Here is a 12018-nt window from a genome sequence, read left to right on the forward strand (position 1 = left end):
GATCTTCCCAGACCAGGGCTCGAACCCGTGTCCCCTGCATTGGCAAGCGGATTCTCAACCACCGCGCCACCAGGGAAGCCCCAAATTACCCACTTCTTAAGCTTAAGAAGAGCGAAATGTGACCTACTCTTCACTAGTAAGGGAAACATTAACTTCTAGGAAAATCTGCTTACTTCTCTGGCAAGTCACGGAGGTCGTTTAACCGTCTCCAAGTGTTAGCTGTAAAATGAGGGGATTGGCCTGGACGTGGCTGAGGCTGCTTCCAGCTTTGTGCTGCCGGTGCCGATAAACTAAGCTCTTCCCTGATGGTGCCTCCTGGCCTGCAGAGCAATCTTATAGCAGCAAGTGGGAGGCAATGACTGCTTCCAAAGGTACAGCAGCTTTGAGTTTTTCTCTTAAAATCTCTCACCTGGATAGTTCTGCATGTTGCTCACAGTATTCCAGAACAAAATCCAGGTCCTCCCTTAGCCGAACCTTGAATTTAGTCAGTGCTTCAGATGCTTAAGCCTCATTTTCGCAAAGACAAAATTGGGGGGAGGGGGGGATCTTCATAAATTACATAGGTGACCAGAAGCGTTCGGATTCCCCCATTTTTTGTTATTTATCAGCTCAATGAACTCAAGGTGATCAGAAGACCTCTAATGCCCATACAAATAGTTCTACCTTTAAAATCTACTCAATATTCTGTAATAGCCTATATGGGAAAAGAATCCGAGAAAGAATAGATATATGTATATGTATAACTGAATCACTCTGCTGTACACCTGAAACTAACACAACATTGTAAATCAACTACACTCCAATACAAAATTTAAAAATAAATAAAATAAAATCTAAGTTCCCATTTATTTATATATATTTAAATATATAAACATATATTCTAGATATTTAATGAGCCATCTAGCTCTCTGCTTGGAATCTGTAGCAGCTTTACAAACTAGTGGCAACAGAGCAAGATCCCGGTACCTTTTTACACTAAGAATTTTAAGGCCCGGCAAATCCCAAGTTGTGTACAGGTTTCATTACAGCAAACTTAACTTTAGAAAACTAGTAGTTACCAAACTTCTGAAGAGTAGGTGATCCTGGTGGGGATGTATTTCCACTAGGAGACAAGTAGAGATAGTTTCTGTTCACTCCTGTGTTAAAATCAAACGGCGACTGGTAGTCCTCGTAAAAATCCATCTCTCTACCGTCCATTCCAGATGAACGCAGAACGCATAGTTCTATCACCGCCTGCTGTTCCTCGGTTGAGCGCTGCTCTGCCCGTATTCCCTTGGATCACTGCACTGGGCAACCTCGTGAAAGAAATCAAGCCCAGGTTTCTGAGAGCTTGGCTTCTTGGCCCAGGGGCAGCCGTCACACCCTTGGGACAAGCGGGCTGTTTAATAAATGACTTCTCCCCAGCAACCTGAGGAAAGGCTCTAGTCACCACCTGCTGTTCATTTCAGCCAACAACCAACAACCTGGACAGGAAACAGAGCTTTCTGGAGCTTTCTTCAGTAAACAAAGGAGGACCTGGTGCCGCAACATGGCCCCGATGTACAAACAGTTCAAGCAACTGTCAGACACTGGCAGATTGACAAGAAACTACAATTTATTATTTTTTTAAATCACTCAGCTGACCACAACTACACCAGGGCAGACTTAATCTTCTAGGACAAGGAAGGATTATCAGCCGGTAATCTCCCACAAATGCCATCTGGGGGCTACTTTTTTTCCACCCTGGATTAGAGTGGAGTCCTGAGAGCCAAGCTTCCTGGTTAAGCGACCAGCTTTCTGTGTGTGGCTTGGTAGAGAAATAAAGCTCCATTTCCAAGATGACTTTATCGAAAGCAACGTCTGGCTTTAGTGTAACAAAAATGTCAGTCTGACTTGTCCTCCTCGCCTTTCTTTTCCTTCCCTTCCCTTCCCTTTTCTGCAAAGATGGTGTTTCCGTTTCATGTACTGAGAAGAGAAGAAAGCCATGCAGGTGAAGCGCCCAGGTCTGTCCTCCTGCCCCTTCCTTGTTAACCAAGGTCAGGCCTGAAAGGGTGGCAATAGCCTGGGTGAAAACACGCCCTGCACAGCAACCGTCGGGGTTGGCTTATAAAACAAAACTTCTAAGTCACCAGATCCACTTCCCAGCCTCCTCACAGACCCTTTCTGAGCTAACCCTGGCCTTTGCCAGAGTGACAGCATTTACGGTTCAGGCTGCTTTCACCCACATGGCTCAGCTCATATTAAAGAGGTGAAAATAAAAGCAACCCCTCCCGTAGGCAGGAGATGGTCTGTTACTGCATAACAAAAAAAAGGCTGTGTTCTACCTTTTCAAATCCACCTGATAAAACGGGAACTCAATATATTGTCCCTGGATTGGAAGCAAATATGAAACAAAATATTTTAAGCATGAAAAAAAAAATCTGTGGCTAGTGTATAAAATATATATGCACCAAGACAGTCTATATTCATCTTAAGAGTTATCTTCTATTTTTTTTTTCTGTTAGTCTCATGTTGTACTCTATTTTTGGCAAGTCTATCTAAGTTTTTAAAAAGTTTACTTGTAACAACAACAACAAAAAATCAATCTGTATTTTTCTCCTAAGAGATACCAAAATTTGGGCAACTATAAATGCTGTTTATTCTACATTTAGAAATAGAATAAATGGTTTCTTTTTTATTATTGGAAAAAATGAGTTGGCTGGTTTCTTGAAATCCGTAGTATCTCTTACCGAGATAGGGCAGGCATCACAGTTATGTTCTTGGACTAGATGTGGGTAATGTAGCCCCCGACCCTTTCAACACTCTACACGTGGTCACCAAATCACTGGTGGAAAAACACATTTCTCCATTCTCATGCTTCCTCCTTGAGCCACAAGTGTTAGAAAGTGTTACAGGCTGATTGTTTGTGTCTCTTCACAATGCATATGTAGAATCCCTAACCCCCAACATGATGGTATTAGAAGATGATTAGGTTTAGATGAGGCCAAGAGGATTGGGTCCTGACGGGATTAGTGTCTTCCCAAGAAAAGAAGGAGAGCTAACTCGAGCTCTCTCTCCACCACATGAGGACGCAAGATGACAGCCATCTGCCAACAGGAAAAGGGCTCTCACCAGGAGCAAATCAACCAACCTTGAACTTCCCAGCCTCCACAACTGTGAGAAACAAATGTCTGTTGTTATAAGCCTTCCAATTCTGTGGTAACTTATTACAGCAGCCGGAACTAAGATAAAAGATATTAGCACCGACACAGGTAACAGAGCAAGCCGCAGCCACCTCTATGCTCCTCAGAACCCTCAAAATTCCCATGTCCTTGATCTTGGTGTGGGCACCTGTGCTACACCCTCTGCCTGAAACGCCGCCTTTTTTCTGCCTGCGAAACTCATTCGTCTTTCAAGACTCAGGCAGAAACGCCATCTCTTCTCGGAAGCCCTGCCTTCTCCAGCTCTCCCTTCCGCCAGCAGCACACAGGATGTGATGTGTCCACCTGTCAGTCCCTCTGGGCCTGGACAGCCTCCCCTCCAGGGCAGGGGCTGCATTCTGGACTGCTGTTCTCGCTCTAATCCACGTGGAGTGAAGAAAGGAAATAACAGCTTATGCAGACACTGCATGCCTTATTTATAAACATGAGGATTCCGAATTTAAATGATGTCTCAAATTTTCACTCTACTTGCTTAGGTATCATCTTAGGACTGTTATGTAAAATCTGACTCTTTGAACCAGTTGTAGTTCTCCAGTCAGATCGCAGTCAATACATTCTAGCACGTGAGGAAAATAAGAACAGCGAACCAGAGGTGGGAAAAGCATAGGATACGTTAATGGAATGGCAAAAAAATTCAGTAGGCTCAAGAGTCACATGCTAAGTAGAAGGGAGCCCTAAGATATAAAAAACGGAAGTGTAGCTTAGGGACAGACCATTGAAGACCTTGAGTGACAACCTTGTATACTTAATATAATGTGCAAAAAAAGCCACAGAAGGTGTTTGAGCCAGGGGGAAACAGGATAAAATGTTTTATAAAGATGACTCTGGAAACAGTGTATAGGATGCACTGTAGCTAGAAAGAGGCTAAAAGAGGGGGGACTCAGAGTCTACTGCCATAGTCCAGGCAAGAGGAATCACCTCCACGTATTCCTCCTCTATACTGAAGCGCCACCAAGAGCTCTTCATCCAACGTGTACACATAATATGCCTTTTTCATCCTTTCCCTCTTTTCGTTCGTCACTGACCACACCGACTTCGGACCTACCTGAAGCGTTCCCGTACAGCCCAGCGCCCCACAGTGTGGCAGACGTCTCCTGTTTGTCTCTTTAGCACCCGCTTCTCCCTGAAGAATCACGCTTCACCTGCTCCACAGGGTTCCCAGGGGAGAGCCTTCCATGGTTCCCGCCTCTGCCCCTGGGCACAGGCGTGGGCTAGCGCTTCAGATCTGGCCCATGCAGACATCCCAACCCCGTGCTCACAGGGACTAGTCTAAGGGTACACATCTGACCCCAAAAGCACCAACTACAGGTCTTCCCTGATGTTTACTCAGTGAGTAATGGGAGAAAGTGACTCTTCCTATAACCTGAACTGTTGGATGTCCAGCTGGGGGAGCTGAGAGCTCCTTCTGTCCCCATGCCAACAGGCAAGAGAACCAGTGCAGAAACTGGGAAGGGACAGAGGGAGAATCGGTGACAGCAAAGGGATGGAACAAGAGCGTCTGAGTCCCCAGATCCAGCTACCCTGGGGTTCCCAGTTATGAAACAAATAAATTTCGATTCTGCTTCTCTTACGGTTGGAGTTGGAGTCTATCAGTTCTATAGAAAGAACCCTACAATACCTACTTTCCAACATCTCGCACTATTACCCCACCACGTTTCAGCCAAACCTGATTTTCCTATTGCTTGAATACATCCTAAACTTGGCCTAGGCAATTTTCTGAAACTAGTCTCTTTTCCCTATATTTTTACCTGTCAAGTTCCTATCCACTTACCAAGTTCAACTTAATAAGTCACATATGAATGGTATATATACAAGGAATGTCCACTTTAGTGCTATATAAAATGGAAAACATAAACAATACAAATGCTTCCTAAAAGTGGATTATTTAAATGCTAAATAGAACATTCACGTAATAGAAAACTATGCAAACATGAACATGATGACGTAGAAATGTATATATTTACAGGGAAAGATATTCTTGATATCAGTAAACAAAGCAGGTTCCAGAACTGTTTGCACTACATGATCCATAATTGTGTGATAACTGGAGAGACCAAATCAACCAAAAGAGAAAGTGGGCAGAAGGAGAAATCCCAGAAAAGTGTGTATGCACTGCAGTGCCAGCAGAGGGCACCCATGGGCAGCTCAGAAGTTAATATTCCAGCCAGTAAAGTATACACCACAGAACAATAACCCACCGGATGACTCCTGTTAGTGCAAATGGAAACGGAGTTAAGTACTAATGACTACAAAGAATATTAAGTTTCTACCTGCCCATTAACACATCATTCAAATATGTCTAGGTAGGCTCTCCCTAATTTTGAAAGAGTTCAAGAGATAGTCTATGGAAAAGCTATGTAACACACAAAAATTTACTTGGAGGGAGCTTGAAGGGCACACAGACAGACGATGCAATTGCCCAACAGGAGTGGCAGGCCACAGATATCAGATCCTGTGGACGTGTCATAATGACACAGCAGCCAGCTGGCCAAATATAGGACAATTTGATCACCAACATAATTAAGGATAGCAGTGGATTATAAACCATTAAAAATAGGAGTCCAAGAGTCCATATCCGATGGTTAATTGCATGTGTCAATTTGACTGGATCACAAGGTACCCAGATATTTGATTAAACATTATTGTAGTTGCATCCGTGAAGGTGTTTGTGGACAAGATTAACACTTTAATCGGTAAACTGAGTAAAGCAGATTGCCCTCCCCAAAGTGGATGTGCTTCATCCAATCGGTTGAAGGCCTGAATAGAAGATTCACTCTCTCTGCCTGTCTTCAAGCTGAGATATCAGTCTTCTGTGTCTGGACTTGGACTTGTAATGAAATTTACACCGTCATCTTTCCCGATTCTCAGGCCTTCAGACTCAAACTAGAAGTACAGGAGTGCCCCCCTTATTAGTAAAGAATACGTTTCAAGACCCCCAATGGGAGCAGAAACCATGGGAAATTGTCCTATACATACATATCTATGATAAAGTTTAATTTATAAATTAGGCATAGGAAGAGATTAACAATAATTAATAATAGAATGATTATAAAAATATACTAATAAAAGTTATGTGAATGTGGTCTCTCTTTCTCAAAATACCTTATTATACAAATTTAATGCCTTTTCCACCTTAACTAAGGACTTATCACGCACTGTGGCTGTAACTTTCACAGTCTGAGATGCTACAGCAAAACTAGCACGAATTTCTTTTTCCTTCTTCACAATTTCACAAATAGAAGACTCATTCTTACCGTAGATCTTGTCATCCTCAGCATACAATATTTTTCTTTCCTTAATTAGTTGAGAACTTTCATCTTTTCACTTAAAGGAAGAACTTAAAGGCTTCTCTTTGGCATATCCAAATTGCCAGCATCACTACTCTTGTGCTTTGGGGCCTTTATTAAGTAGAACAAGGGTTACTCGAACACAAGCTCTGTGATACCATGACAGTCAATCTGATAACTGAGATGGCTACCAAGTGACTAGCGGGCAGGATACACTGAACAAAAGGCTGATTCACATCCAAGGTGGGGAGGAGTGAGACAGCACGAGTTTTCACCACACTACTCGGACCTGTGAACAATTTAAAACTTATGAATTGTTTATTTCTGGAATTTTTCATTTAATATTTTATAACTGCAGGTAACTGAAACCGCAGAAAGTGAAACCACAGATAAGGGGGAATTACCATATATCATCAACCTTCCTGGGTTTCCAGCTTGTGACTGCTTGGGACTTCTCTGCCTTCATAATTGTGAGGCAATTCTTTACGATAAATCTCTTATTTATAGATATAGATGCAGATATATAGATATAGATGTAGATATCCTATTGGTCTATTTCTCTGAAGAACCCAGACTAACATGTCATACAAATAATAAGTAGATCAATAAAGAGGAAGAAGGAAGCCTCTTACAGAAAAACGGTACATCAACCATCACCATAAAGACTCAGGCAAGAATCAGGAAGAAAGTTTTAGAAGTGGGATATATACACAGTCTTTTGGGAACTCCCCACGGATTAATTAGGTGTTGGAATGGAAAATACAGTAACAACACGGGGGAGAAACTGAACACTACCTTTACTGGATGATCAACGTTGCTATCACCCGAGAGGCAGGTGGACATGAGTCTTCAAATGTGATACCCTGAATACTTATGAGGTACTCATGCTAAGAATGCAGAACCTGAATCTTATTATGAGGAAACATCAGACAAATCCAAAATGAGAAAGGTTCTTTTTTTTTTTTAAAGAGGAAGAGGCTGCATTGTTCAAAAATGTTGATGTCATAAAAAGCTGTGAAAATGATCCACGTTAAAGGAGACTAAAAAGACATAACAACTAGAAATCATACCTAATCCTAGATTGGGTCCTGAACCAAAGAGAAAAAAGAAATTCTATAAAGGACATTACTGGGTCAGTTTAAAAAACTGGAATACAATGGCAGATGAGATAAAAGTATTGTATCAATATTGAATTTACTGAAGTTACAACTGTTCTGTGGTTATGTAAGAGAATATCCCTCTCCTTAGAAAGTACAAATGGAAGGATTTGGGGGCAAAGTGCTATGATGTACGCAACTTTCTCTCTAATGGTTCAGAAAATAAAATACCATGCACGTGAGAATGATAAAGCAGATGGGGTACTATGTGAGCAGTGGATGAGTGATCTGGGCAGAGTATGGAGCTGTTGTCTATAGTATTCTTATTCTTGCAAACTTTCTGTAAATTTGAAAAGGTTTTTTTAAAACTGACTGAGAAGAACTCCTCTTTATGGGGTTAAGTAGGCTTGAAGGACCTGGAGCGGCAAGGAGTAGGCCCTCTCTCCCAGCCACAATGGGACGAAGTGTCACAAAGGGACTGTGTTCCGCTTGGTCACAGATTAGACACACAGACCCCTTCTGGTTCCTGGCCACTGCTGAGACCTGAAAGGATTCCCTCCACCTTCCCCTGAAGAAGCAGCTGATTGACCCTCCGCGGGAAAAGGAGTCTCACCATCACATCTTTGCTGGTCACATCCTGCCTGAGGAAAACCAGCAGGACCCTGTTCCATGATCAGGATGAGACAGTACAGAGGCCAAGGGGTTAAGAAACACCACCGTCATTTCACCCCCCCAGTGCCACGTAAGGAAACCTTGACTCAAAACCAAAACAAAACAACATAGAAAACAAACTTATGGTTAACCAAAGGAGATGGTCAGGGGAGATAAATTAGGAGTTTGGGATTAACATATACATACTACTATATATAAAATAGGTAAACAACAAGGACCTACTGTATAGCACAGGGAACTATACTTAATATCTTATAATAACCTAAAATGAAGAAGAATCTGAAAAAGAATATATATACATGTATAAGTAAATCACTTTGCTGTATACCTGAAACCACACATTGTAAATTAACAATACTTCAGTTTAAAAAAAAGTACCATGAACCAAGCACACAAAAAGGTACTTAGTTTCAAATATGAAATCCAATTTAAAATCACAAGGGTAGAGGCTCCATTATTTACACAATGTTTCGATTAATCCTCAAAAAACCTCTGTGATGTAAGGGCTATGACTGCCCCCATTTTTCAGATGGAAACAAAGCAGAGACAGGGTCTGTAAACATCCACGCCCACGAAAAGCTGGGATTTGAAACCAAATTCCAGGAGCTGGAATTTGAAACCAGGTTGTCTGTCTCCTTTCTGCACCAGGAGAAAGCTGGCCTGCAGTTAAGAAGCAGGTGAGGAACCAGGACCTCACATACCAATCACCTGAGGATCTAATTACAGTGCAGCATCTGTATCACTAACAAGCACCAGACATGGGGAGGCTGCTGGCAGGGGACCACGCGGAGTAACAAAGTGATGGAGGACCTTGAACAGCAGGCTGAGGAGCACGAACGTGATTTTCATAACAACAAACCAACAATTACTTGTTAGCCTTTACGTCACCCTTACGGCAACGCGGGGTTGGTAAAGTTATCTCCGGTTTCCAGCTTAGTGAGGGTAAGGAACTGAAGGACAGAGCCCAAAAGTCTCGTAGCAGGAACCCTCACACTGCATCTAAGCAAGGGGGAGCTGGGTCAGGCTATTAGAAATGGGAGGGAGATGGTCAGAGCTGTGTTTTAGAACAGGGGTCCCCAACCCCCGGGCCATGGTCTAGTACCGGTCTGTGTCCTGTTAGGAACTGGGCTGCACAGCAGGAGGTGAGCAGAGGGTGAGCGTGAAAAGCTTCACCTGCCGCTCCCCATCGCTCGCATTTCCGCCTGAACCATCTCCCCCATCGCTAGCATTACTGCCTGAACCCCCCCCCCCCCGCCCCCAATCCCGTCCGTGGAAAAACTGTGTTCTATGAAACCAGTCCCTGGTGCCAAAAAGGTTGGGGACCACTGTTTTAGAAAGATCGTTCCTGCCTCCATATGAACATGGATCACAGAGGGAAGACAGGAAATCAGTGAAACCATCAGCAGCACCAAGGCTGTTATGGACTGAACTGTGTCCCCCACAAAATTCATATATTGAAGCCCTAATCCCCAGTGTGACTGTATTTTGGATACAGGGCTCTAAGGAGGTAATTAAGGTTAAATAAGGTCATAGGGTGGGGCCCTAATCCAATAGGAACGGTGTCCTTATAAGAAAAGACAAGACACCAGGGAAGCACATGCACAGAAGAAAGGCCCTGTGAGGACACAATGAGAAGGTGGCTGTCCACAAGCCCAGGAGAGAGTCCTCACCAGAAACCAACCCTGTTGGCACCTTGATTTTGGACTTCCAGCCTCTAGAACTGTAAGAAAATAAACTTCTGTTGTTTAAGCCACCCAATGGCAGCCAGAGCAAACTAATACAAAGAGTGTGTTCCAGGGAGCAATAGTGGAAAGAGAAAGGCCAAGACATATTGCAAGACACCACGGAGGGATCTTCAACAGACCCTGGAGCCCAACTGGATGACTGGGGTGTGGGGGAAATAAAGACCAAGCTCCACCTGTGATTCCCCAGCAGGAGCTGTGGAAGTGTGTGATGGCATCAATGAAGATGAAAGGAGGGAAGAGAAGACTTTAAAGGACCAGAGAGTGGATTCCATTTGGGCAGGTTGGGTTTAAAATGCTCAGAAAATTCTGAATGTAAATGGCCAGCCAGTGGTTAGAAATTAAACTCTGGGGCTCAGGAAAAAGTTAGTGCCAAAGATATCAATGTGGGAAACCCCAAGACTGTCAAGGAAAAGCCCAAAGAGAAGAGAGGTCCTATGAAAGGAAGAAAGAAAACAGGCAGTGAACACCTGCAAGTAGGAAGCAGGCCAAGTAGCCTGCAAGGAGCAAGAACTGCCCTTTGATGATGATGATGATGATGGTGGTGATGGTGATTATGGTAGTGGTGGTGGTGGTTGTGATGGTGATGATGGTGGTGGCAGTGGCGGTGGTGGTGGTGGTGGTAGTGATGATGATGGTGGTGGTGGTGATGGTGATAAAGACAATGACAGTAATGATAACTCACCCCTAAGGAACCCTTACTATGTACCAGACATTCTCCTATGCACGTTACACCACCCCTGTGGGGTAGGTTTTTTCACTACTCTCATTTTATAGATAAGAAAACGGAAGCACCCAAAAGTTAAATAACTTGCCCCAGACACATAACTAGCAAGTGGTGAAGCTAGGATTCAAACTCGGGCAGTCTGGCTCAAGTGCTCTCAAGAGGCAAAAAACATGGACGAAAACTTCAGTGACCAATACCACAGGAACAGTGGGAGGAGAGAAAGTGGACAGGACCAAATGCTACAGACGTTTATAAACAAGCCACTGGACTCGGTGTCCCAGTGATCTTTCATAGAAATTTTAGTCAGAGCAATGGTAGAAGACAGATAAGGGGGAGCAGAGGCCAGGGGAGGGACGAGAGGCTAGAAGTGAGTGAACAGGAGGTGGGGTTGGTTGGTCTGTATGTTCCTTTGTAGTGTATGCGATGGATGAGATAAAGGAGGCAGTTCAGGACGACATCCCTGGCTCAGGAGGAGGCTTCAATTCCTACACTGCATAATCCTGACTTTCTTTTAAAAGTATGTCAGCCCTCAGATTAAAAATTCTACGTTAGAATTGTAGGAAATACTCCCTATGGGAATGCCATTACTTTCTCCCTTTATTTTCTAACCCAAGGGGAAAAAAGTCTATTGTGGTACTGTGTTCTAAGAAAAAACTTTCCCCCATTGGAACCGCCTTCTCCAGAAAAATGCACAAACTAGTGAACATATTCAAATTATTCAGACCTAAATGCAGATCTTTTAAGTGATAAATGAGTTTCAACCAACTCTGTTACTTGACCTATTGACTTGCAAAGAAATTCTCACTTGGCAGGAGCGCTGAACGTTTTGGGTGGAGTGTGTTTCTGCCTTCTCAAAATAACTGAAATTGAGCTCCTGTCCAATAAACAGGCCAGAGGCTTTTTTTTCTTTCCTTTAAGAAATGTTTTTGGAGGTATTAAAGAGCAAGAGTCTTAAGAAAAATCTCAAACAACCTAACCTTACACCTAAAGCAATTAGAGATAGAAGAACAAAAAAACTCCCAAAGTTAGCAGAAGGAAAGGAATCATAAAGATCAGAGCAGAAATAAATGAAAAATAAATGAAGGAAACAATAGGAAAGATCAATAAAACTAAAAGCTGGTTCTTTTAGAAGATAAACAAAATTGATACCACTAGCCAGACTCATCAAGAAAAAAAGGGAGAAGACTCAAATCAACAGAATTAGAAATGAAAAAGGAGAAGTAACAACTAACACTGCAGACATATGAAGAATCATGAGAGATTACTACAAGCAACTATATGCCAATAAAATGGACAACCTGGAAGAAATGGAAA

At 42.9% G+C, this 12018-nt stretch overlaps 1 protein-coding gene across 2 annotated transcripts in view; it reads right to left on the reverse strand.

Annotated features, from left to right (window-relative positions):
* TPD52 (tumor protein D52) overlaps nt 1–12018 on the reverse strand; it is a 121412-nt gene that overhangs the window by 40694 nt on the left and 68700 nt on the right. Inside the window, exon 1 of one of the 2 annotated variants that reach the window (XM_068525341.1) lies at nt 1059–1290. The exons of the other annotated variant lie outside the window; for it this stretch is intronic. Coding sequence (XP_068381442.1) covers nt 1059–1197 — 139 coding nt within the window. The 5' untranslated portion in view covers nt 1198–1290. Of the gene's footprint in view, nt 1–1058; nt 1291–12018 lie in introns of those variants that run through there. 2 annotated transcript variants of the gene reach the window in all.

Source organism: Eschrichtius robustus, chromosome 17, assembly GCF_028021215.1.
Source record: "Eschrichtius robustus isolate mEscRob2 chromosome 17, mEscRob2.pri, whole genome shotgun sequence".
Classification (NCBI taxonomy): Eukaryota; Metazoa; Chordata; class Mammalia; order Artiodactyla; family Eschrichtiidae; genus Eschrichtius; species Eschrichtius robustus.